We start from the raw sequence: 27,745 nt of genomic DNA on the forward strand, positions 1-27,745 counted from the left end.
CACTGCATGGGAGAAGGCAATGGTAAACCACTCCTGTATTCTACCAAGAAAACCACATGGCTCTGTGGTCGCCAGAAGTTGACACCATCGACGGCACAACCTTTCCTTTCCTAGTGTGGTATAGAGACATTGTCCAACAACTGTGCCCAAAATTCCTGCTGTGTCATGAAAGTTCACTGGGTGACTTTGATCTAAATTGCTCTCTCTTTCAGCCTAACCCACTTCATAGGTTGGTTGTGAGAATAAACAGGAGGATCATGATGTCTGCTGCAACAGTTAATAAGTAAAGTAATAAATAAAATTATATATCCACCAGAGGATCATTCCCAACAGTTGTAAATTATTCTTTTGGTCCAAAGTGAAAAAGTGCCGATGATTCATAAATGTCTTCACAATGCTAGCTGTTCTATTTAAAGCCAAGGTGTGTGTGTGTCCTGGATTGCAAAGAATTCATGTGAAAGCTCTGGGTGCCTGTGCATTTTATTTTAAAGGCCACACAATTCTTAGATGTAATAATAATTACTGTTCTCCTACTGAAGCAACATTTCACTTATGCTCCTCTGAAATCTAGATGAGTGTAGTCTTATGAATATAGGAACCCTGTTTATCTGATGAGTGAGTAAATGTATTGTTGATTATGAGCAGTTTAGGTGTTATGAGCAAGTATTACATAACAATGTATGTGAGTATTAAAGCACGAGAATAATTTCAGTATGCATGGCAAATACAATGAGGAGTGTATCAAGGGAGGGAGAAAGCAGCTAAGTATTTCAAGTACAAAAAAGGTAGCATTTGCCTTCAATGGTCTGAAACTTGTTTGATTTTTCTTTGCTTTGCTTAGGAAATGAAGTTCTGGCTCCGGGAGCTCCAGTTGGAAATGGGCTAACTTCAGAGGCTGCGAAAGACCTTGGCCTTTCTAAGGGGATTGCGGTAGCGGCATCTCTCATTGATGCACATGCTGGAGGAATAGGTATTCTGTTAGATCAGGTGTTCCCTACCTTGGGTTCCCAGATGTCGAGATACTATAATTCCCATAATCCTTAGCCTGTTCTACTTGCCTCACAAAAGATTCTGCTGTAGCTGTTGCAATACAAGCAGGCTTGTGTTTCAAGTTCTCTATGAAGAGTCAGGATGAGTCTTTAGGCAAGTGGTGGCTGGCGCTGCCGGGTCTTTGGGGCAGAGGGTGGGGCAAGTGGACACAGAATGCCACAGCTACCTCTCTCTTCCTTCTGCTGTCCTTTTCCCTTTCAAAAGGGGAAAATCAATTTTGGGGGCAGGGGCACAATTTGAATTTGGGCTGCAGTGTAGGGCCAAGATGATCTACTATCTAAGCAAGTCACTAATCTAATCTCATCTAATCTAGTCACTTTGTGTCATCACTCTAACAGACCATTTATGTCATCGCTCTAAAAGTTCAAATCTGAAAAATAAACAAACTAACAGCACTTTGAAGGGCTACAAGGCACTTATATTGTTTGTGCCTTTAGCTATATGTGGCCTCCGCAAAGGACAGAGAACTTGTTTTGCACGATTATAAATTCATAGGAAGTTTACATGAGTGCAGACTTAGGGATACATAGAAACCAACTGGGAGAAACCAGTGCAGATGAGGCCACAGTTTTAAATGCCAGATATGAATTTAGGTTTTGAACACTAAGCACCAAGGGATGAAACTATTTGTACACAGTTGACTCTAGAGATATGATACTCTCTCCATAATAGACACATTAAATATTTTAATGTGCATTTCATTTGTAATCCAGCATGATTCCATTTTCAAACTCAGCCTGTTTTGGTATTAAACCAGAGAGGTGTGTGCCTGTGTGTGTTTATTTTAGAGCTGGAAGATGCCATGCCAGGTGCTAGGGTTGCAAAAAATCTTCTCAGCTGTTTTCCTTTTCACATGTTAATCTTGACATTTGGTTAACTCTTAGTAGTCCTTTGATGTTATTTAATAACTAATGCCAAAGGTTGATTTAGGACCACAACTCATTCTGTTATTAAACTCTTGGACACATTTACCTGGAAGTAGAGACAATTCTTACAAGCTGTTCTAAGAGTACTATCTCAGTTTTACACTATGAGGTACTTGGCTGAAATTGCCTTGATAGAAAAATTGCAAAACTTTATTCTTTTATCTGGTGTGGTACATTCCAGAATGTTCATATATTGGTTTTTATTTATGACAAATGTCTTCCTGCATGAAACAAGATAGTAAGATCCTCACATGTGAGCAAAATGCATGTAGGAAAAAGTATAATGAGTTACTTCATTTTAGTAAATGTGTTTGTCATTGGCTGTAGTCCTTAAAACATTGCATACTGGAATGGTAACCTATGAACTGCAAACTGATGTGACACAGGCAGGAAAACGCATTTTCCAACCATGGAATATAATTGAAGAGCAGGGGGAAGCTCTGGGAAGATGCACGAGGCAATTTGTATTCACTGAGCATGGGGTATATACATTAGAGGAGAAGCTACTTGGGAAGTGATTTCAGTGAAGCATTATATCCACAGTCATAAAACCACAGCCTACTGATTACTGCGTACTGTACATATGACATGAAATGGGTTAGGGAGGGGATGCTAGTGTGTCTGGCACCAAGTCTTGTTTCTTTGAAGGATTGGAGCCACACTAACAAGGAATAAAAAGTAAAGTGTGCTGTCTAGTCAGTGTTGACTCCTGACAACCACAGAGGTTGTGGTTCCTGTGGTTGTCTTTGGTAGAATACAGGAGGGGTTTACCATTGCCTCCTCCTGTGCAGTATGAGATGATGCTTTTCAGCATCTTCCTATATCACTGCTGCCCGATATAGGCGTTTCCCATAGTCTGGGAAACATACCAGTGGGGATTCTGGCTTACTAGTCAAGTCATTTCCCGCTGCTCCATTAGGTGGCTAAGTACCTGCAAGATCCAGATGAAGTCGCAGTATGGCATTGGGTAGGTAAAGGGTCATTCAGCAGAACTGGTATGAAACTTCCCACCAGGTGGGGCAAGCAGTAATCTCCAAAAAATCAGGGTCAAGCAAAAAGCCAGTGAGGTGATTCACATGAGCAGCAGACACAGGGCTAAGGGGGCCCAGCCTGGTTTCCGCTGCTCGTGTGCAGCAACGGGAGCCATGCGGCTTCCAGCGGCAAGCCTACCTAAATGCCCTCCCCCTTAAATGAGGTTAATGGAGTGAGTGCTCCGTTAACCCTGATGTTTTGGTTGTGTGTCTGCCGTGGCTGCAAGCACACTCGGGGAGGGGGGACCCCAGAAATGCACCACACACTTGTGTGGTGTATTACTGGGGCTCTGGGGGCGCATCGTCGCGTGGCGGCACTTCCCTTCGCCCAACCCCCAGAGCTGCCAGATGAGCCACGGCCGCTCGCAGGAGCACTTGAGTGAAGCCGCTGCTCATCTGGGCAGGCGATCCGCCCGCCTAGCAACAGGTCAGTGATCATCTGTGGGGAGAGCAGGTCAAGCCCACTCTCCCCACAAGCCCCCTTACGGCTCTTCACACTAATTGTGTGAAAATCCTCAACATCTAGACAAGTAGAAAAAGGTAAACAGAGCAAGGCGGGAACACAGGATTGAATTCAAAATTGCCCTTCTGCATGCAGAAGACAACTTCTGCTCCAGGAAAGATTATTATGAGCATGGCATAAGAGAAGTAAAACTAAATCCAAAGAGGTTATGCAGCCTCTTGCACAAGCAGAAGCAGACCCTCCCTTTAGGACATTGCATGAGCTTTTGTGCAAGCATTTGTGGAACACCTTTGAAAGTTATTTACCTCTCCATCAAGATCCCTTGCATTTAGCACATAGGGCTGAAGCAGTTGCTGAATTAGCTGCCAGTTTCTTCCTAATCTCTACAGATTTCTGGGAAGCTAAAATCAAACCAGACAGGATGCCGTACTGTTTCTCACTTTGCAGTTGTAATAGAGAATGGGGTGATTCTCACGACCAACAAAAATTGGGCTAGGAGAGCCTAGCCCGATTTTTGTTGGTCATAAATACCACCGGGCTTGCAGCCAAGCCCAATGGTTCTTGAGCGGGTAACCCGCTCAAGAACCCCTGCTAAAAAGCAGGTTTGCGGAGCGAGCACTCCAGCAAACCTGCTTTTTAGGCTCGTGAGTAGCCGCAGTGCGGCTTCGCGCCATGCCTACTCATGATTAGACCCCCGGCTGGGAGGCTTAAAAGCAGCCTCCTGGCTCGGGGGTCTCCCCAGTATGCCCTGCACACTCGCACAGGGCATACTGGGGCTTGCAGGGGCCACGTGGCCCCCGCTCCCCCCACCCCCCGCTGGCTCCATCACGGAGCCGGATCGGCTGCCCAGGGCTCCCTGCCTGCTCGTCTGCAGGGAGAGTGGGCTTAGCCCGCTCTCCCTGCAGTTTTAACAAAAGCGGGTCTCACGGATCGTGAGACCTGCCTCAATGACTAAAAGTGAGTCCTGACCCAAAGGGATTTACAGTCTCGTCCTAAACCTGTTTACTTAAAGCATAACCCGCCGCTATATCCTGGGACCAGCATGTTTCATTGAGCTGAATTTCTACAAAGAATGTTATTTCCCCAATCCCCAGGCACACAGCCTTAGATAGTATCTGAAGTATCTCAGAAGGTTCTGTGGTCCATAGCTAAGTATACAAGTGCTATAACCAATATATACATAGACCTCCTATTAATCTACCCTGCTGATTGTGGATATGACTATTCCTTTGGATAAACTTGGTTCAAAGATTGTGAAATTAGCATAAATACTGCATGATGCATATTTCCTCAGTGGTTAGCACATATATTGCCATCTGACTCATTAATAACAATGTGATTCATCCAAATTTCTACAAATTGTGGTGGTGATCTCTTTTAACTGACAAACATTTTGAAGTACAGAAAGTTTTTTAAACATCCTGGTACACTTCTATTTATAGCACTTCTTTATACAGGAAATTGTCTGTTGGCCTTCTTTAGGCAAACCCCTTAACACAATGTGGTGGTATACCTGCCTCTCTCCAGGGTAGGGCAGGGTAGAATAAGAGAGAGAGAGAGAATGCTTAATTGTTAGCAGGAAACAGTTTCTGTTCTTCTCCAGTGAATAACTCCCATATGTTTATATATTCTTGGCTGAATCTTCTAGCTGTGAAGAGGATGTATTTCATCAAGGTGATTGAGAACTATGCATATAATTGCCACACACATCAGTAGGACAATAGCATTGACCAAAATACTGTCGAGAACCATCTACTCACAGTAAATAGTTTGTTGCATTTATTGTGGGAATGCACAATGAATACTCACAGTTTGTTGCATTGTGGAAGATTATTATGTAAAGTATGTGGAGCACCAGGGGCATAGCTAGGGGAGAGGGGGCCTGTGTTTGCCCCTCTCCCTGGCGTGAGGGAGATAATGAAGAAAATAGGGAGCTGGGGGCGATCAGGAGCTGGGGGGCTCACGTTCTTTGAACCCATCCACTCAATTATAGCTTACACCCCTGCGGAACACCACAAAATATATGCTGGGAGTGAATGGGGTGATAAGTGGGATCTCTCAGCAGCTGCCTGTTTGGTGAGCCACTAGACTGCAGATTGGATCATCATCCAGGTTAGTGAAGTATTCTGAGACTCTGGACTGCTCTTGCCACCCAAGCTGGCCATTGGTCTCTCATAGGCCAAACAGAAAGACTAGAACAGGTTTCCTGTTTTGTCTGGGACATCCTGGCTCTCTCTGTTCACTCCTGGCTTTGTCCCTCATCTCTGACTTCCTGGCATAACACCTGCTCCCCACTGTCTACCACTGGGTCCTGACCAAGCAGCCTTATCATCTGTCTTTTCTATATTGTGAGAAATCAGTTACATGATTGATTCAGATTCTGGATTATGTTCCCACTTTTGCTGCAGGCATCCATCTTTAGAATGTAGGTCTGCTACTTCAGTTCTCTGTACCTGTGATTTCATCTCCAAACTGGAATAATAATCACAACTGTACATATTCAGAGGAGTTGTGACCCATATTAAAGATAAAACCTCCAATTCTAAATTGCATCCAAATATTGTAATTTGGATTGTTGCTTTGTAAACACTTTTTTTGTTTCCATCTTTATTGGGGATAACATGTTTTGGATAAAATCCTTTGTCAAGGGCACTTTCAGAACTTTAAAAAAGAAAAATTCAAAAGAGGCTAAGCCAGTGAACCTCATCACAAACTGTTGAGATTCGTAGGCTTTAGCCTCTTTTTGAGAACTGCAGCAGAGCTGTGTGAAGTTCATTTAGTATAACCTCTTTTTAAAAAGTGTTATTAGGTTTTGAAAATGTCCTTGACAAAAGATTTTATCCAAAACATATTAGGTCCAATAAATACCTCAGCGAGGCATCTAAGGACTTCTTCTTCTTCTTCTTCTTCTTCTTCTTCTTCTTCTTCTTCTTCTTCTTCTTCTTCTTCTTCTTCTTCTTCTTTTGTTTCCTTGGTGATGCCTCTAACTCACCCCGCCGCCCCACTTTTCTAGTTAACCCTTTCTCATGCAAGGCTTAGCATAATTACATCTTGATTTGGGTAGAAACCACTAACATCAGTGGGAAACAGTTGCTGAAGCTGGCTTGTTTTGGATAAAGTGATCTGTATAGTAGAGCCCATAATAACAGGCCTGGCGAAGAGTATTCTACTCAATGCTGAATGCACTTGGGACGATAATATACACGCATTCATTTTCTACTGAGAATAGCAAGGGGAAGCCATGTTTAGGTTTTTATATTCAGTACTATTTATGTATGAGGCACAGTTCCATTCTTTTGCTTAAGCAGGTGTAGTAGTGCATTGTTAGATACAAACCAAACCATATATGTGAATGTTGACAACTGCACGTGCATGTAGCTAAGTCCAGATGGATTTTGAAATGTCAGCATTCATGAGCGTATATCCCTGTTTGCTGGATATACACTGGTGAATACTGACACTAATGTAGGTTACTGTCAGCATTCACTGGTGTATCCCTGACAGTTTGGACATTCACAACATTTGTCAGGGATTTTCTACACTCAAATGTGATAGTTGGCATTCATTACATTTCAGTCATTCATTATGACATATATACAATACTCAATAGCTATGGTTGAAGAAGCCATGTTAACTTTTGAACTCAATTCTCCTTACTGGTCTTACTTAATGGCTTTGGCCAAATAATTTCATCCTGCAAAACCCAGAGAAGCTCTTTTGGCTAACTAAAGACAGAACCTGATGTTACAAATGAAACCTGCAACAAAATTTTGTGATGTTTCCTCAGCCACTAAGTGGAGTGCTCCTCTTCAGGACTCTAGACATCCTGAAATAGGACCCATATTGGCTGTTTGGATCCCATAGGGGAGGAATTTCAGGAGGGGGTATGGATATCTTCCCCCTTACCATGCATCAATATAACACTGGAGGGTTAGGTTTGGGGCTGGCTGCCAGCCCTGAACCTGAGCATTTTATTTTTATAGAGAGAGGTGTGAAGAATAAAAATGGACCAAGTGGGGCAGGTTGTGAGGAGGAAAGCATAAGTGAAGGAAGAGTTCAGCACCCCCATCCTGCGCCACAACCTTTCTGCTCCAGTTGTGTCCTTTGCCCCACTCTACTGACTCACCTGGAGGCATAGGTTTGCTGCTGTTACATCTAGATCTGCCCATTAATATATTTAGTGCTCATCTTTCTTCTATATCAGGTGAATAAGTAGATTTGGAGAAGATATCAATCACATAGCAATAAATAGAGAAGTTGGCTTAGAACTGATAAAGCTGCTCAATAATGTTATCGTAAGAGCTTTACTTCACTAAAATAGTGGGGTGTCTTTGTTTTATATGTTTTAGTGGGTTTCTTTGTTTTATATATTTATACTAGGCATGATTGGAACCAATGTGAAAGGATATAACTTGCCCTGTGAAAACCAGTCAATTGCATCCCGAATTGCTGTGATATGTGGAACATCTTCATGCCACATGGGGGTAAGTTGGGGGCAGAATCCTAATGCCAGTCCAATAAATCTGCCTGATGAGAAACTGACCTTCTAGCCCCTCTTTTAATTTAGTTGCCTTTTCTTGTCCATATGTGTATGTGTCCTGCGTATTATGGTGATAACTCTGTCTTTACCTTGGAAGATTAAATATATAGCACCATGCATTTGCTATCAAGAAGCATCTTTTATTGTAGTCAAAATCAATATGTGGAGGGGGCGAGACAAAATGTAAAAGCAAAGTCAGAAAATTTTCTACTGTGATTTCATTGGGCAGTATGAAATTGGAGCCAAACACTCTGGCTTTGAGTAACCTGTGATGAGCTTGTCACTAATGTATAACTGAGTACTCAGTGTCTTTAGAAAAGCCCCTTGGACTTCCATCTCTCCCACCTCCTCACTCAATCAATATAAATCTATCTTACTCTGAGAGCTCTAATGATCTATAGAATTATGAGATGCATTGTGGCTCCAAAAGAGCCCAGATAAGCAATTTTTGCTTCGATAATTTTTCTCACTGAATTAGTGGGAAAGCTTTTTCCTGGGATTGCAATTAAAGTTTAGTGTCTCTGCTTGAAATTAATACCTTTTAAAATGTATAAGGCTGAAAGCATTCCATTTTCATGACTCTCCTTTTCTGCCATTTTTGTTTCATTTAAAACTTGTTAACGTGCTTAAATATAGACTGAATCATTATGCGGGATTGGACAAAATATGTACATGCAGGGGAAAAGACAGGGTGCATTCTTCACAAATCAGTGGACACCTTTTGTGCATTTCTGTGTATTCCTACACAGAGGTGATTTCTTCTGGGAAACAATCTTGGGTGAAGTGGCCCGCAGAAATTAAAAATGGGCATTTGTCCTGAGCAAAATTAGCTATAAAATGGGTTCCTGTAATGCTCCCAACTCTGTAAATTCATGCATAGACATAATATGACAACAACAAATTAACAACACATTTAATGATAGTGTATGTTTGTTTTTAACAATATCATGTTATTTAGCAAAGCATTCTAGGCCAGCTTTGTAGGAGTGTATGCTATAGCTTAAGGACTTGTGGGAAACAGAGTTTAGTTTTTGTCACTTTAAATCAAATAAATAAAATTTATTTAAATTTTATATTATATAAAATACATCAAATAAAATTTTTGTTGATGCCCAATGTGCTCTGTAAAGTAATATGTAGTGGTGGGGAAGTTCTTCTAGAGTGACCCAATTTATAATGGCCCAGCTCAAGTGATTAAATTTGGACTTGATCTGTTGCTTCACTCGATGTGTGTAGCCTCCGCTGCCATTAGACCGTTCCTCTGCCCCTTTCTCAAAATCATCATGGTGTGGGCGTGGCAGGTAGGGGGCTGATGCCACCAGAGGCCCCAGGAAGTCTGGGCAGGAGAATCCATTGCCACTCAGAAGCATGAGAAAAGCAGTAACTAATGCTAAGTGTTGCCATCATCATCATCATCATCATCATCATCATCATCATCATGTTGGCCTACAGGGTCAGTAGATAGAGTGAAGTATGCTTTGGCACAATTAATAGTGGTAACTTAAGTGTCACTAAGGGTTACAGCCCCACTTGAGACTAGCCATCTTTATAGATTAATAGATAATATACAGTGCAGTCCTATGCATGCTTATGCAGAAAAAGGTCCTACTTCTTTTCAACGGGATGTGCTGTAAGGTAAGTATGTATGGGATTTCAGCCATAATCAGTTGGAATTTCAAAATATAACTTTTTTATTTTTTGCTTTCATCCTATTTCATTGTCTAAGTCAATGCTATTTCCCATCAGTGGGTAACTAGCAAATCCAAATCTGCTCTGGAATGAATATATGAAAGGCCTTTGGCTGAAGTACTCTTTTTATCTGTACCTGTTTATGCGGTGCCGACGACATAGGGCAATTGTGTGTGCCTTTTTAATGAGATGTATATGCAGCTGCAGTTGGTTGAAATTAACTGTACCTTTTTTTAATTAAGGCCATAAAATGTAAGTTTATTATCCTCCATGTTTTTGTTAGAAATCTCTCTCTCTATATTTCTCCTTCTCTTTGTACCAAGGGACCCTGAGGGCAATAGAGATGAATCATCGGGTTTAATTTAATGCAGTGGGAGAGAGACCTGTGTGGTCAGGCTGGCACAAAAAAGTGCCTTTGATCTGCTTCAGGTGCACTGAGCCCCAGCGAGCCAGTAACAATAATATCTTTGTGAGATGATCAGAGTAGAGAGTGAAACAGAGGGTGGGTGGGGGGGAATGGCCTGTATGGAAACTCAAGGCTTTCCTTTGTTGTGGTTCTGGCAAACGAAAAAGTCATCTGTCAGGAGAAATTCAGCAAACATAAAGCAGGGTGAAAGTGCAATGGTCGAGTAGTGGGTTTCTTTCAAAGGGTCTTAACAAGAAAGCATTCAAAATAATTTGCTGGGTTACTTTATTTTCCTACAAGCAGGGGTGGGAGATGGATGGAGGAGGAGGAGAGTGGTGCCATGGGTGCTTCAGATAGGCAGAAAGACCATAATTTCCTCTGCTAAGCTGAGCATTCTGTGAATCAGATGAGTAGGCTATCAGCATGCTCTTATGCTTGTAAAATTATACAAAGATGCTCCAATACCTTCTCTCTCTCTTTTGTTGAAATCTAATCTCAACAGATCTCTGAAACTTTCATAAAAAGCTTTATTGGTCATACCTCATATTCGAGTGGTAGAGCAGGCAAATATCTTTCTTTTGTAAAGTGAAATGGTTTGACAGTAGCAGGGGTTCACACCACCAGAAAAAGGATAACTAATTAGCATGACTTTTCACAATCCTACATGCCTGACTATATTCATGTACAACGAACTAAATACCATCAATTGAAGTGCTATCAGTGTATGTAACTAGGGGTGTGCACGGAAATACCTGATCTGGTTTGGTCTGGCACCCACTCAAACCCCGCTGGTTTGGTCCAGTCTGGGGGGAGTTCGCAAACAATTAAAAAAAAATTACTTACACCCTTTGGGAGAGTTGTAGGAGGTGGCGGTGGGTCCACAGAGATTCCCCCTCCCCCTGATGGCCTTCCTTATTACCACCACTGGCCGTTCGCAGAGGCCAATTGCGTAGCCGTGGCGGCCCACAAAATGGCTGCCACGCCAGATGGGGAAGGCCGAAATGGGCTGAAGAACCAGCAGAATGGGCAGTGGCAGCAATAAGGGAGACTAGCGGGGGGAGGGGGAACCTCCGTGCCCCCCGTCTCCTCTTCTAACAACTCCCCCGAAGGAGGTAAGTTTATATGTCTCTCTCTCTCTCTCTCTCTCTCCATATCCGCAACCCCACAACAGTCGGGAGGCTTTCGGTCTGGTTTGACCCAGAATGGTCAAACCAAACAGGTTCGACGTTGAACCTGTTTGCACATCCCTATATGTAACTTCAATAGCAATTCCAAGGACATAACATTTCTCTCTGCAAGTGCTCTATGAATTATTCTTGTAATGGCACCAATGAGGGAAACATTTATTTGGAAAGTGCAGTGCCATAGAGGGTGAGCTTTGGGTTTGGGCTTGGAAAAGTTTGAATTCTCTCCTCCAAGACATAAGCATCACTGGGTAGCCTGAGATTCCTTCATTGGCCATTTCCTCTTCACCTAACCTGCTTCACAACAATCTTTTATTAGTCTACTTTCCACTAGGCTTATGAGATCACCTGGCATTCTGTGTGTGTGTGTCCCACCCACCACTGATCAACTTTGCAATGCCTTAACCATTATGAACCAAATCGGGTACAGTTGTAGGGACACATAGGGACACCTCAATGGCATGGTTTGTGATGATGTTATCCTGCTTGATCCAAGATGGCGGACATGTAAACTTTTGAGGCGCAAGTTGGCTAGCTTGTGAGCTGCCTAACTGATTTGAAGCAAATTTGCTACAGCTGTAGGAACACATAGGCTGCCCAAATGGTGTGGTGTGTGATGATGTCATCCACTCCAAGATAGTGGCCACGTGAACATCTGAGGTGCAAGCAGGCTAATCTGTGGACTATCTAACCAATTTAAACCAAATTAGGTACAGTTGCAGTGAGTGACACAAAGGGACACCTCACCTGCATAGTTTGTGATGTCATTCACACTGATTCAAGATGGCGGACACTTAAACTTTGGAGGTGTAAGTGGGCTAACTTGTGAACCACTTAACCAATTTGAACACTTTTGCTGCAACTGTATGGACACATAGGGATGCCCCAATGATGTAGTTTGTGATGATGTCATCTCACCCGATCCAAGATGGTGGATGTGTGAACTTTTGAGGCACAAGTACACTAACTTGAGGACTGTCTAACCAATTTCAACCAAATTTGGTAGAGTTGTAGTGAGTGACACACAGGGACACCTCAGTGGTGTAGTTTGTAATGATCTCATCCACCCCAATCCAAGATGGCAGACATTTGAAGTGCAAGAGATCTAACTTGTGGACCTCGACTTGAACCAAATTTAGTCCAGTTGTAGAGACAGTGAAAGGTTGTAGAGACAGTGAAAGGAAAGTAGGCTGATTAGTTCTTACTAGAACAACTTGTTTTTGTTATGTATCTGATACATTTTTCTTCCCTCTCTTCTGCAAGGCTCACAAGGGCTTACATACACAGGGTTCTTATGCAGAATCTAATTTAAGTACTGACCAAATCTTATTCAAGAACTGCTGATATTCCCTTGAAACCCCCATTGAAGATAATTCATGCTCATAAGCAGTGTTTGATAGATTGTGCAGTGGTTATTATATTGCATGCACATATTTTTTCATTCCAAAAATAATTGGAACACCTTCATTGCAACATCCTTGTGTGTGCATGTATGTTGCTCAGTGGGTACATAGGAACATAGGAAACTGCCATATACTGAGTCAGACCATTGGTCTATCTAGCTCAGTATTGTCTTCACAGACTGGCAGCGGCTTCTCCAAGGTTGCAGGCAGGAATCTCTCTCAGCCCTATCTTGGAGAAGCCAGAGAGGGAACTTGAAACCTTCTGCTCTTTCCAGAGCGGCTTCATCCCCTGAGTGGAATATCTTGCAGTGCTCACACTTCTAGTAGTTCTGGATAATATATACTGTATCTCTACCAAATTCAAGCACTTGTTCTGCCATGCTCAGATAAAATACTGAAGATGACAGAACATGAAAGTATCCAAAATAATTGGTAGATTACTCCATTTTAATGCATGGGAGGTGAGGTGAGGGCTAATTTTAAAACCATCATATGTAGGCATGATGATCTGTAATAGGCTTATCTTTGGTTTCTAAAATTTGAATGATTCAGATATGCTTCACTAGTATTTTCTGGATCCAAGAAGACACATGTAGGGATGTGCACGGACCGGTCCGGAGGCCATTATGGAGGCCTCCAAACCAGTTTGAACTTGGGCCGGTCTGGCGCCGGGTGTGTGTGTGTGTGTGTCTCCCCGCTTAAGGGTGTGTGTGGGGGGGGTTGCACTCACCCCTCCCACTGCTTTTCTCCCACCGGTGCTCTGTTTTTGCAAAAGGTTTTTGGGGCGGCAGCATTCCTCCCCTGCCCCCGTTATTATCCGGAAATACCAGAAGTAACAATTGCGTGTGCGTGTGCTGCACACATTGGATTTTGCGTGCGCATGTCACGCACGCAGTGTGCGCACACACAATAGTTACTTCCGGTATTTCCGGATAATAACGGGGGCAGGGGAGGAATGCTGCCGCCCCAAAAACCTTTAGCAAAGACAGAGTGCTGGTGGGGGGAAAGCGGCAGGAGGGGTAAGTGCAAAACCACCCGCCCTTAAAGGGAGATCCCTACCGGCTCTGAACCGCGCCTCTGCGGTTCTGTGCACATCCCTAGACACATGTCATTTCAGTCTACCCCTACTAACTTTGCCAAGAGGCACCTTTTAACATGCTTATTCTCTTTATTTAGCAGGGGGAGAGTAACTTGCCCTATCCACCCCCAGCACAGTTCCTCCAGTGACTGTTGCTGGTGTCTGTTTAGATTGTGATACCTTTGGGGACAGGGCTCTATCTTATTTATTTATTGTTTCTCTGTGTAAACTGCCCTGAGCCATTTTTGGAAGGGCGGTATAGAAATCGAGATCATCATCATCATCATTATCCAAATTCTTTGGATTCTATGAAAAATCCATGAGTTCTGTGTCTCCCCTTCGAGTTCTTTTCATGGTTCACATCTGAGAACTTCCACCTAATGCAGTTCAGTAAATGGAATATATCTTTTGTTAAAGGAAACATATTGTAAATGTTGATTTAAAAAGAAACTTCACCTGACTATTCTTTTTTAATTCAGTGTTTTTTGTTAACCACTAAAGGGCACTTCCTGGAGGACACATTTGCACATATGATTCAGAAAGGGCAGAGGCTGAGAGTTCCATAAAGAGCTTTTTTGATGAAAGGTTGGGTAGACTCCATATAACCTGGGAGATCAAACTTACTAGGGTCAAAGGGCAATTTACTTGCTCCTTCACTTCACTTCATAAAACAGTAATTCGCACTGTACTTGCATTTGTCATCTTTATTCTAACCATTTTAGGTTTTGCAGGCTGTGATAAACAGTGCACCTTCCTCCCCACCATAATTTGTGGGTCTTGTGAACTCCTGAACTAGCAATAAGTATTGAAACCTCAGAAACCAAATCATGTTTCGATATTTTCCCCCGCTTTAAGACTTATGCATTGCATATCCCAAACTATAAAAGAATTCATTGTAAAGGAAGGTCTCTTACTTAAAGCTGTGGAATACATTTTTGCAAAAAGACAGTATGAGAATAAATGAATGCAAAGTGTGAATCCAGGGGCGTAACAAGGCTGGAGTGGGCCCAGAGACAAAATTTTAAAATAGGCCCCTCGCTGATACACACACTTCACAATATATAGTCATGTGACTTGACTTTGGGGGGCCCCTCGAAGCGTGGGGGCCCCCAGGCAGCCACCTCCCCTTGCCTAATAGTAGTTACGCCCCTGTATGAATCAATATTGTGCATTTAACATTGTTTTTCATTACATGATTTTTGACTTTTGGGATTAACAGTGCTAGAATGAAAATACAGCTGAATGACTTCAGTATGTTCACAAACTCCAGATTACAGGAGTCTATATTCAGTCAGAGACTGGATCCTCAGATCATGTGTGACTGCCTTAAATCTGTGCAAATCCCTTACCTATACCATATGGATGTACAGTTAACGATTAAGTGATTTTTGCTGCAGGTGATGTCTGTACATAGGCGGGAACTGTGTCAGCATAGGGATACTTTGTAGCACAGCAATCCTGTTCTTACTAGTACAGTGTTTAAAATTTATTTATCATATTTGTATCCAGCCTATCATCTGAGGCACTCAGAATCATAAATGAGATTCTCATTTCATCTTTTTTTTAAAAAAACAACAATCCTGTAGTTTTCTCTGTGTCCAGGGTTACATCCGCTTTATTTTGTAAACCCCTCTTCCGTTTTTCCAAATTTTGTATTTACTAGCTTCAGACACTCACACAGGCAGAAATGGGCAATTATTAAACCATGCAATCTGTGTATGCGCTCCACCCAACTTCTGAATTAAATCATGTTTTCAGTTTGGAGCTCTTGACACTTGGCCTGGATAATCTGCAGTAACGTAATGTATCTGTTGTGGAATTTCATCTTTTCAGTCCCTTCAAATCAGCCCCTTAATGATCAACAGGATACAACATCTAAAATATCTGAAAAGGTTCCCAGCTAGTTGAAAGGGATGTCCTTTGCCTCCATGTGTATTTTTTTTTTTAAAGTACAATTTCAGCCAAGTGTGCTCATTTTGACTTGGTTCATCTGCTTCTCCAAGGAACTAGCAAGCATAGAACAGTGCTGCTTTTGCTCCCTGATATCCACCCAAGCTGCCAGCTTTGTTTACACAAATAGAGTCTGAAGCACGTTTCCAGCCCAAGAGCTTGCACAGTACGTGTCCTCTGCAGAACATCCTGGGGCGGAGACCACAGAGGCACGCTGGCTCAAAGTGTTCCTGCTGTCTGATCTCTGTAATCTCAGTGGGAGCCAGACCAGCAAGTGGTTTCAGTGTATGTTGGCTGTGGTTCGAGGGCAGAACATGCCACATAGTTAAAGCAGCAGACTTTTTGAATCATTGCTGCAAAGGAATCTTTGGCTGTGTGGAAGAATCTTTGGCTGCATGGAAATATAGTGGTGAAACACACAGCACACCATGCTGCTAGACATGCGTGCTGAGTTTTGAGAGTTGTATAGTGGTGCTAGGAAGTGCTTTCAGCAAAAACATCCAAAAGCTGGGTGTTCTTGATGTTCACCTTGCATTCTTCAGCTGCTGGTACTTTCTTCACATTAGGGAGATGAAACGTGCAATCTCCAAGGGGATGGAGCCTAATGCCTAGGCCAATGGAATCTCTCAGCCAGCTGGCCATGACCCAGCATTTAGCAAAGGCAGCAATTTCTTTTCCTCCAGACTAGTGGAGAGAGTTGGGTGTGGGGGGAGGGGAGATGTGTTGCAGAGAAATGAAAACAAAAACAAAACTCTTGCAAGCAAGACACCACAGAATAACTTCAAAAGAACGTTGCAAACTGAAATTACTCAGCCAGCAAATCCACATTGCTCTGCTTTTTGGTATTCTTCTGCCTTAAGGCATGTTCATTAGTGTCAGAACACATCTTCACATTTTTAAATATTTAAATCCAAATTAAAATCTCTATCTTCCTAGTTCTTTGATTCAGTTGATAAGACATGTAATATGTCTCTGTGTTTCTGAACAGATCCAGTCTTGGAGGTGCATTTTCCGTGTTGCTACTATAGAAACTGAAATACCTGGAGTCTTGTCCAGAGGTCTAGACTTTCCAGCATAAAGGCAGTAGGGTTTGGGGGATGGGGAGCAGAACAGGTAGCATGAAAAAGTATCATCTGAACATAGCAATAGCAATAGCACTTACATTTATATACCGCTCTATAGCCAAAGCTCTCTAAGCGGTTTACAATGATTTAGCATATTGCCCCCAACATTCTGGGTACTCATTTTACCGACCTCAGAAGGATGGAAGGCTGAGTCAACCTTGAGCCCCTGGTCAGGATCGAACTTGTAACCTTCTGGTTACAGGGTGGCAGTTTTACCACTGCACCACCAGGGACTCATACACAATGTATGTGGTGTGATACAAATACAATTTTTGCTTCTCCCACAAAAACACCCTTAGGACCACTTGTCTTAACATTTTCCTAGTCTGCATGATGAAATAAATGTATATTTTGCTCCGTGTGAAAAGTGGAAGGAGTCTGTTTTGTGCAGTGCATCCAAGTATTGGCTGTCCAGTGTGCTACTTATTGCAACAAATGTGCTCATTTTCCCTGTTGTTCTTTAATGCTCTTTTGTCCACATGGAAAAAGCAACTAATTTCCATGTCTGAAGAAGTAACATGGGAGCCTTTTAGGACCAATAGAATGTGTGGGGAAAATCAGGACAGACCCACAGAAATCACTTGCTCAGTTGTTTGTGTTTCAGCGCTCTACCTTATGCAGCCATTATATCATAAACAGTAACCTTTTAGCTACTGAAGACATGATCAATCCAGGGGGGTTCTCCCTAGAATGAATAAAGTTACACTCATTTGGCCACTTGCCTGAACATTTTCTGTACACACGGCTTTCAGACACTCTAGCTGCAAAAAGGTCACCTGCTCCATTTGAACATCTTATAACTATTTCTGTTGGATCTCAGTTGGAACCCACCCATCAAATTCATTTCATTGGACTGATATTCAACATGACCTTGGAAAAGGTCTTCCTTCCAATGGGCCACATAGTTACTCTCCAGAGACTGGTGGCCACTTTCCTAGCCAGTGGCCTACAGACTATGTACTCCATACAGCGCCTGCTGGGTCACATGGCAGCGAGTACATACGTGCTACCTCAAGTGTGTCTTCGAATGTGTATCATTCAGAGGTGGTTTTTAGATGTGTTTGATCCCCTTCGGGATCCGGGCCATCTAGAACACATGCACCCTCGATAGGTATGGGTGATGGCGGAGTGGTGGATGGAGTTTCGGCACTTGAGTGTCAGTACTCCCTTTCAGGCTCCTTGAGCCTGCTGGGTGGTCACGTCAGATGCATTGGAGCTCGGTTGGAGGGCACACCTGGAAGGACTTCATCTGAGTGGACATTGGTCCCCCAAAGAGAGGACACAACACATCAATTATCTGGAACTGTTGGCCATTTTCAATGCTCTCAAAGACTTCCTGCCCTGATTGGGGGTCATTCAGTGATAATACAAATAGATAATACAATGGCAAAAGCCTATGTCAATCAACAGGAAGGCATGTCCTCGACAAGCCTTCTCTATCTTGCTCTGGACCTTTGGCATTGGTGCGTGTCACATGCGGTATCGCCTCAGGCAGTTCATATAGAGGGTGCGCTGAATGTCCAAGTGGACACGCTGAGCAGATTGACGGTGGTCTCCCACGAGCGGGCTTTACACCAAGGTGTTCTCAGAGACATATTTGTAAACTGGAGAGTCCCATCACTGGACCTATTTGCTTCCCGGGGCAATGTGCCCTCTATTGCTCCAGGAGACGGGAAGGCGAGGGCTCTCTGGGCAATGCCTTTATCCTATCGTGGACAGGCCCCCTTCTGTATGTGTTTCCATCATTTCCCCTCATTCTGAGGGTCCTGGGCAAACTGAGGGTGGATTGGGCCAGGGCAATCCTGTTGGCCCATGGTGGCCCAGGAGGCCTTGGTTTCCGGTCCTGAGGTGCTTGGAGGTGGATTGGAAATGCCTGCCTTCCCAGCAAGTCCTGATGTCACAGGAGAAGAGACGGGTGCTTCACCCAGATGTTTGGTCCCTCCATCTGCTGTCATGGAAGGTCCTGCCGACTTCCCATTGAGATTTAGAGAAGTTCTGGTTGCTGCCAGAAAACAGTCCACACGGAAATCATATGATCACAATCATATGATCATTTCTGTTCCTTTGCTGTACTGCATAACTTTGATGCCTTTAATCCATCTGTTCAAGATATATGTAATTATCTGTTGTCTCTTAAGGAATCTGGTTTAAAGCTTTTATCCCTTAAGGTATATTTGGCTGCCATTGTGGCATGTTCCCCCGCTGACTGGGCTTCATGGTTTAAAGATCTGGTGGTAAAAAGTTTTCTGAAAGGTTTGACTCATATGTTCCCAGACTATCCTGTCATGTTGCCAACCTGGAATCTGTCAGTGGTATTGGCTGGCCTGCTACGGCTGCCATTTTAGCTCTTGGCTTCAATTGATCCTTATCTTCTGACCTGGAAGGTCACCTTTTTGGTGGCCATGAACTCCGCCAGGAGGGTCAGTGAGTTGAGGGCCCCGAGGGCTGACCAGCCGTACCTTCAGTTCTATAAGGACAAGGTCGGATGTCCAGTTCCTGCCCAAAGTAGTGTCCATGTGTGATCGTTTGTCCCCGCTCACTTTGCCCTTGTTTTTTCCAAATCCTTCATCATATCCAGAAAGATGGCTATACTGTTTGGACATTCGTAGGGGCGTTATCCTTCTACGTTCAGATATCTGCTGATTGGAGGAAATCTCCTTCCTTGTTCGTTCTATATGATGGGCCACATAAAGGTCTACAAGTTTCAGCCCAGTCCATGTCTAGATGCATAGTTTCCACTATTGAACTTTGTTATCAATTGGTCCATAAGCAGTTGCCTGCTATGGTTGAGGCACACTCTGTTAGGTCCATGGCGGCCTCTGTGGCCTTTGATCGGGCAGTCCCACTGGATGCTATATGTCAGGCAGCTACCTGGGGCCTTACTCTGGAGGCCCCTGCTCCATAGAAATGAGAACTGTAAGTTGATGAAAAACAAAGGGCTGGTTCAGATGATACGGCCAGCAGCACAGGTGAACAGGAAGTAGGTGCACTGAAAGTGTGCCCATCAGGATGTCCTCCATGGATGATCCAATGCCCTTCCACCAAATCACTTTATCACATATGGGGACTTTTCATCCAAATGGCTCCTAAACACATGCTCCAAATACTTGAATAAACATTTGGATGAATAGTACCTACAAGTGATGATATGTCCTTGGAGGATGTCCTGTCAGGTGTATTGTCACATGTACTGCCAGTCATATTGTTTGAACTGGTGCATGAACAGAAAAGCAGCTCTAAGCCACAGTTTTCCTGTGCATTTGGATGCTCAAACCATGGTTTGGTGTGATGTCTAAATTGAAAGTTCTTCTGCTGTCTCTCACTAGCCATTCAGAGACTATATTCAGAGAGGGAATACAAAGGTTTTGTACCCAGGGGTCAATCACTTAAAAACCTTTACCAAATATTCTACGGTTTCAAATATTGCATTGATTTTGAGAAAATGCTGATCAGGATTATTCATTTTATTTTAATGCTGGTCTTTCTTTTAAAAAAAAACACCAGTGAAATAATGAACTGCTAGAGTTTGCAAGATTGTAAAAAAGTTTTGGCCTTTGAAAAAAATCTTAACCTCTTCTCTAATGCAAACAATAAACTTTCCAACATCAGTGATGAATAATCATGTATAGCTTTGTATCTGGAACTCAGAGTACTTGCTGGCAAAGTTATAAAACCACAAAGCCTGAGATGTAAATAAAAACAGGAAGCTGAAGATTTTACTTTATAGTCCGTCCTTCTCTGAACCCTTGTACTGTTTACTTCTTATTCTCTTTTGGGCCTCCCTAAACCCTGGCAGAGATTTCTGAATGCATTAATTAAATATAGGCTTTGTCATGAGTATATTCTGTTTCTACTGGGATGACCATAATTAAGGGTTCAGTCCTATGTGGGGCTGATAGAATGGAAGATTCCTGTTTAGCATGCATGTCTTTGAAATCCTTGCTGCTAGTGCCATTACCTTTAATAAGGGATAGCCTCCTTGTTCAGTCCTGAAGTTCTGTTGAGACATAGGAACATAGGAAGCTGACTTACACCGTCAGACCATAGGTCCATCTAGCTTAGTATAGTCAGCTCTGATTGGCAGAGGCTATTCAAGCTTTCAGGCAGGTTCTCTCCCAGCCTTACCTGGAGATGCCAGGTATTGAATGTTTGAATGTGCATACAAGGGGATGTCTGCTGCTCCAACACACATTTTACATAAAGTCTGAAAGTGCTGAAACTTGTACAAACTGTCCGTGCATAGGCTTTGTCCACATTATTGTGGAATCTTGAATAGGCAGAGTCCAAAATTGTACTTACAGAGCCTACACACATACTGTACTCATGTAGGCTCTTTCAGACTTTATGCAGAACATGTTTAAAGCCCTCTGTCAGCCAAGTGTATGGAGTCTACTCAGTGCTTGAGAGTGCTCTCCAGTAAGCCACCTGGTTTTGGCTATCTTGCAATTTGGAAATAGAAAAAAGAAAGTAATTATATCTGACTGTTTTGCCCAAATTGGATGTTTTGGAGTTTGATCTTTTAACAGCAAAGCATATAGATAGTATCTACACACAGAAACATTCTGTTAGGGTACTGTCTGGTAATACTGGATAGCATTTGTCAGAAAGAATGGAGCAATAAAAATAATGGGTCCAGAATTCAATACGAAATGCAAGAAAGAAATTAAGTGTTAAAGTTTTCATTTCTGCTCAGTAAATTTGATTTGGTTTGGTATATTCTAAAGTAAATGATGATATAAGGGTCTGTGGAGCTGTCATGTCCTGCAAGGAGAAGTATCCTAGTTTAAAAAAAAAAAATCATTTAATATAACAGACATCTGGAAACTCTGCTAGCAGGCATATACTGTTCCTGCTCCATATAGAGTTTCTAGTATGTGCGGCAGAGTCTTTTATAAGTGGCGGATTTAGCAGAGTACAAAAAGGCATTTCAGTACACAACACAACTCTGCTTGTAGAAGTGTACCCAGACAACCCTTGTGTCCATTTATCAAAGCTCTCTGCTTCCATTTCATGGCAGGCGACATTGTAAATACTGGAGGGGCGAAGGTTATTCTGTACCCAGACAATTTCATTAAATGAAACAATTTGGAAAAAAACAACAACACCCAGGGAAGATGTGATGACCTAAAACTACATGACAAAAGTCTTTCTTGCATCAATTGGAAATCACAGAGCTTTAAAATTAATTAAGAAATGAAAGAGATAAGTATCCATCTCCATAAAGTATTATCCTTAGAAATAAAAGGAGTGGGAACATTTTTCATGTATAAGGCCATTGGTACATGTCTGCCTATGCCCAATATGTGTTTAAAACCCAATTCAAATCATGATGAGTATGATGAATATGAGGGGGAAAGGGAGGGATCATTTAGTTATGATTTGAAGACTTACAAGAATCTTCATTTATAATAAAGGTTCAGAGAATAATCAAAGAAATTAAAATGGTTAACTTCAGTAAGATGGATAAATTCTTGTATTTTACCAAACTGAAGTGACCAACAGCCTAAACTTGAAATCTAGAATATTATTTTGCTTTGTTCTGATTGCTCATGTTAAAGAAGAGTCTTGAAAGGTTTTCAGAATTGTTAAGCTACTAGTTGGGCCAGTAACAATTATTTCACTTATTTTATGGCATTAAGATGGCAACTTTTTTTAAAGCTATATTTTGACTTGCCTTTATTAATCTATAATCACGATCAGTGAGATGATACCTCTGAGTACCAGCTGCAGGGGAGTAACAACAGGAGAGGGGGCATGCCCTCCACTCTTGCTATAGGCTTCCAGTGGCATCTGGTGGGCCACTGTGTGAAACAGGATACTGGACTAGATGGGCCTCGGGCCCGATCCAGCAGGGCTGTTATGTTCTTATGAGTTTCAGGGTTAACTGCAGGGAAAGAGGGTTTACCTTAAAATCTCTGCAGATGATCGGTGTTCCATCCCTGAGTGGGCAGATCAGCCACCTGCCTCACTTGGCCGCTCTGCAGGTCAGGCTCAGGAAAGCGCCGCTATGCAGTGCCCCCCCCCCGCCCCAATAATGCACTGCACGAGTGCACAGTGCATTACTGGGAGCCCCCCTCCCCCCCAATGTGCCCACCATGGCTGTGAGCAGCCGTGGTTAACACACAATCAATTTAACGAGGTTAAGGGAGCACTCAGTCCCCTAACCTCATTTAAGGAGGTGGCTACTTTGATGGATTTGCCGCTGTGTAGCCACCGGGATCAGGTGCAATCCTAGTGGTTCATACAAGCAAGCAAAACTGGGCTGGGTTCCCTCAGCCCAGTTTTGCTCACTCGTGTGACTAGCCGCCTTAGAATTTTACCAGTTAGAAGTAAGATCTCAGATTTATACCAACTGGAAGCAATAAGAAGCAAGGTCTCGCCAGTGCATGCAGTGTTATAGAACTGTGAATTTAATGGAATTTACTCCATCACCTGCTCCATAAGCCAGAGGTGTAGACTTTCTTAACTCCTTATCCTGATGCCATTTGATAACTTTGTTATTACCTGAAAAGTAAATTCAAGTATTAATAGGGTGCAGAGCTGTATATAATCGTCTTCTTCACTACGAGCCCCACCGCCCATTGAGGTCATCTGAGGAGGTCCGTCTCCAGTTACCACCAACTCATTTGGAGGCTACACCAAGATGGGCCTTCTCGGTCGCTGCCCCAGGATTGTGGAATGTGCTCCCTGCTGAGATATGAGCCTCCCCATCTCTGGTAATTTTCAAAAAACACCTGAAAACGCATCTTTTCACCCAAGCTTTCTCAGCTTCCTAAATTTTGGGGGTTTTAATATCTGGTTTATTTTAAAATTTAAAACCCAATTTCAGGGTTTTTAATCACTGTAATTGTTTAATTGTTTAAAAATGTTTTAAAATTGTTAATTTAATTGTTGTTTTTTAATTTGTTTTAGCTCTTTACTGTTTTAGTGGTTTGTTTTAATTCTAAACCGCCCAGAGCCATTTTGGAAGGGTGATATACAAATCAAATCAAATCAAATCAAATAAATAAATAAATAAATAAAAATAAATGTTCTCTCTTTTCGTTGAAGTATCCCCTCAAAGAATTGTGTTACTAAACCACTCATCCAAGTACCATTCATATTTGTCTTAACACCTTTGTGTGAGATTATCATGTCAGAAAGTGTTCTTGCTTTATATCAGTAAGGAGTTGCTTACAAGACCACTGAATCTAAATTAGTCACTCATGAATACAACTGAATGTGTTCTGCACAGTATAAGTCCAGGACAGATAGATCTACCAAGGAGGTGAGGCAACTGCCAAAAAAACTATTTTCATGCATTCTGGTTCCACTTAACCTTGATAACATTTGGGAAATCTGGTCATAGTGGAGGCCTTGACTCCATTATTGCTAATCTTACCAGTGCTGTCCAGCCTTTGGATGCTGAAGGAAATACCAGAATATCTAAACATTGTTACATCGGACCAGAGCATAGGGAAGGAGGTACTTCACTTAAGCTTCTACTTGCAGACATTACCAGAGTGTCATGGAACCAAATCATGAGATGCCTCACACTTCACTGCAGTAACGCAGAGGTCTCCAACCTTGTGGCTTCAGATGCTGCCTTCAGCCACTATGGCTGGGGATAATGGGAGCTGTAATTCAACAACATCTGGGGATCCAAGGTTGGGAACCCCTGCAGTAATTGATGGATTTTGACTAAAAAGCAAACTGTAAGGACTTAATCTATGCTTTCAAAGATCATTTTGAAAGTCTGTTTCTTGCTATAAATCTGTTAAGGATTGTAAGAATATCCCAGCGTGATGTCAGGAATTACAGGTTAATTAATCTGGAATGAAATGCATGAATTAATATAGAATTATGAGAGTGTTCTAATCAATACAGAGTGGAAATATTTACCCTCTGTAGTAGGGATGCCTTAACAGTCTCTTTTTTGTTTGTGTAGCACACTTGACAATGTGCACTAAAAATGCTGAGCGGAGATTTCGATCCATGCAAGCTACTGTGAATACAGAACCCAAGGGTGATATTTATGCCAACTGACTAATGAGAAATTGAATGGAACCCTAAATGTGTCTAAAAACTAAAAGTATTCATGGATGGACAACTGTGCTTGGAAAAACAATCTGCACAGCTTCAAAACAAGGAGGTCGTTTTCATGACCAGCCCTACCCAGGTAGGGCAGTGCTAGCCTGGGTAAGGCTGATCGTGAGAAGTGCTGGGATCACTTCCAGTCCTGGCAGTCCTCCACCAGTTAGCTCAGGTTTGAAACCTGAGCTGAAAGTGAGGTAGGAGGACACGTGTGTACCTCCTACCTCATGGCCCAGTCGTGTGGATGCTCAATCTGCCCGCAACTCCTTTTGGGCTGCCAACAGACATTGAGACCATATAGCTGGGTGGCGGTGGGAGGAAAGGAGCAACCCGGCAGCAGGAACTTGCCCAATGCAACGCACTGCTTGTGCGGTTCACTGTGGGATTCCTGTTGGCTGGGCGTCCTTTCTCCCAGCTCTGGATTACCACGCTGCTCACTGCCCGGCCAATCGTGTGAATGTGCAGGTAAGTGGGGCCTGGGAGCAACTGAGGTCGTCTGGGGGAAGGTAAGTAGGCTCCTGCCTTCCCCCCAGTTCTCCCCCAGCCCCTATGGCCATGTGAATGAAATTGTGAGCTATGGTATAAATCCACATTAATTATAAAGACTCTATACATTCGTGTCCTTTTATCACTGGCAAGTCATAGGCCATGAACAACTTGAACATTATCTTTTAAAATCTATACATAGGGTTTGAAAAGTGCTGATATTCACTTATCCTTTTTTACTTAAATAAAACAGCCCCGGCACTGAAGAGCAGCCCACTTGGATCCCCCCTTTGCAGATATGCTAGCTGGAGGGAAAGTGCTTGAATCCTTCACAGCATAACAACAAGTAATTTTCTTTATGCAATGGAGCAAACAGTTGAAACACTTCCCAAATATCCCAAGGTGTTAGGCAGACCGAGTGGCAAGCAAATCAGAATAAGTGGAGATGCAAGGTTGGATGGGACCACACCAGGCTTTGAAGGTGCAAATACAAAAGCTCTGGTGGGGGGGGGGGGGTTGTCCCATCGATTCCCAGCACTGATCCTTGACACGAGTGTGTGTGTGTGTGTGTGTGTGTCTGTCTGTCTGTCTGTCTGTCTGAGAGAGAGAGCAAGAGGGAGAGAAATGTTTGTCCTCTCCAGATGTTTCTGTAGGAACTTCTCTTTACTTTTGAAAACCCACAATAAAGCAAAGCTTTTATCTTGACGGGAAGGTGATAGGTTTCACTTGCTATCTGCACCAGAAGATGGTGTTAAAAACCACAGATGAGCTTAGCTTCACTGAAAGGAAAGGAAGCTTCTTACCTGCTTGTCTTTATGTAAACTTGTGCAATTGTGTTTTGATTTTTCAAACCCTAGAATACAGTATATACATTTCAGTCATTAGCCGTCACAAGTTGAACTCGTCCTTTGGTTCTGCAGTTTATTGTTGCATAGAACTATAGATTATATAGCTGTTTAGGATTTTGTGTGTTCCAGTTATCTGATGTACTGCTAGAGTGTTCTGATCCTAGGGAGTTTTTAATTGATTTTTAGTAGGGCATGCCGAGGTTGAATGGAGGACTGTATATCATCCAGATGATTTATTCATAACAAACCCTGCCCTCTGGCAGTTGCATCACAGCTGAATACTGTTAAACTGGATCCATCATTTCATTTGTTTCTAATTGCTCTATAATGTTTACATATCTTACATATTAATATAAATCTTACAGGGAGTACAGATTGAGGTTAAATCTTCTCACACAGGCTGTTCTCATGGGCAGCCAAACCTGGGCTTGGCTGCCCATGAGAACCACCACGATCCATGTGCATCCTGGTGGTGCTGTGGTGCTAAACCCAGCACCAATGCCCCGCTCTTAGCTGAGGTTAAGGGCACAAATGTGCCCTAAACCCGGCTCCTGGGATTGTGTACCTGTCCCCTGGGGGAATCCCCCAGTGCATTGCACACCGTGCACTGTGGGATTCTTGGAGGCTGAGACAAGAAGTCCCAGCCTCTGTTTTCTTGTGCTGCTGGGAAAAGTTCAGATAGTCATCCACACTGCTCTCGGCAGCATTGATTATGTGGGTGCATTCCTTGCATGCCACAAGGGCTCAGAGTGGTTGTCTGGGGGAAGGTAGGTTGAACCCTGCCTCCCTGCCTGACCACGTGTACAGTTGTGTGAATAGCCCCAGATTTTCTTTTTTCAATGTATTCCTCCTACTAGAAAGCATTGAATTTCTACTAGAATTTCTATCTCTGAACCGAAAGTAATCTGTGGAGTCATGTTGTGGGTTAATTGGCTTTCACACGAAGAACGATCAGCCACAAAGCATTTTCTAACCATAGAAGAATTCTGCCATTTTTGCTAAATAATGTAGTCCCCCATGAGAAGTGCATGAACCAGGGTCCTACCATGATTGCTTTCCCCCAAAGTTCTGAACCTTTGTGTTGTGAAAAAGCAATAGAATGTCAATTGCTGTGGATACATCTGGAAGATAAATTCCAACAGCTTAGGTTCAACCTGAACACTGCCATAATTGAAAAGAACAAAGCAAAAACTGGGACATGGTAGTCCAGAGGCAGTAGGAGGTGAAATTTTCAATTGATGCTTACTCTAACCGGTCTTTAGGAGAAACAGTTTGCTGGAATATTATTATTTAGAATATATATTGCTTTTAAACAAAAATATATAGAGTATATATTTAGAATATATATTGCTTTTAAAGCATTCTCATTCCTTTTGCTATTTAAAGCATTTTGAGAAGATGGTTTCCTGTCCCAAGGGGACTAAAAGTCTAGAGAGAAACAGAGTTGATTTGATTTAAACCGTGATTTAAATCACAATTTAAATTGCTTCACAA

At 42.7% G+C, this 27,745-nt stretch overlaps 1 protein-coding gene across 13 annotated transcripts in view; it reads left to right on the forward strand.

Moving 5' to 3' along the window:
- FGGY (FGGY carbohydrate kinase domain containing) overlaps positions 1–27,745 on the forward strand; it is a 294,022-nt gene that overhangs the window by 149,379 nt on the left and 116,898 nt on the right. For 11 of the 13 annotated variants that reach the window (XR_008306941.1, XR_008306940.1, XR_008306943.1 and 8 more), the window contains 2 exons: positions 842–970; positions 7,851–7,954. Coding sequence is in view for 7 of the 13 variants with exons in the window: in XM_053249280.1 (XP_053105255.1) it covers positions 842–970; positions 7,851–7,954 (233 nt within the window). In the remaining 6 variants the exon portion in view is untranslated. The remainder of the gene's footprint in view (positions 1–841; positions 971–7,850; positions 7,955–27,745) is intronic. The other 2 variants (XM_053249281.1, XM_053249285.1) reach the window with 1 other exon arrangement.

This window comes from Hemicordylus capensis, chromosome 4 (genome assembly GCF_027244095.1).
Source record: "Hemicordylus capensis ecotype Gifberg chromosome 4, rHemCap1.1.pri, whole genome shotgun sequence".
NCBI classification, from domain to species: domain Eukaryota; kingdom Metazoa; phylum Chordata; class Lepidosauria; order Squamata; family Cordylidae; genus Hemicordylus; species Hemicordylus capensis.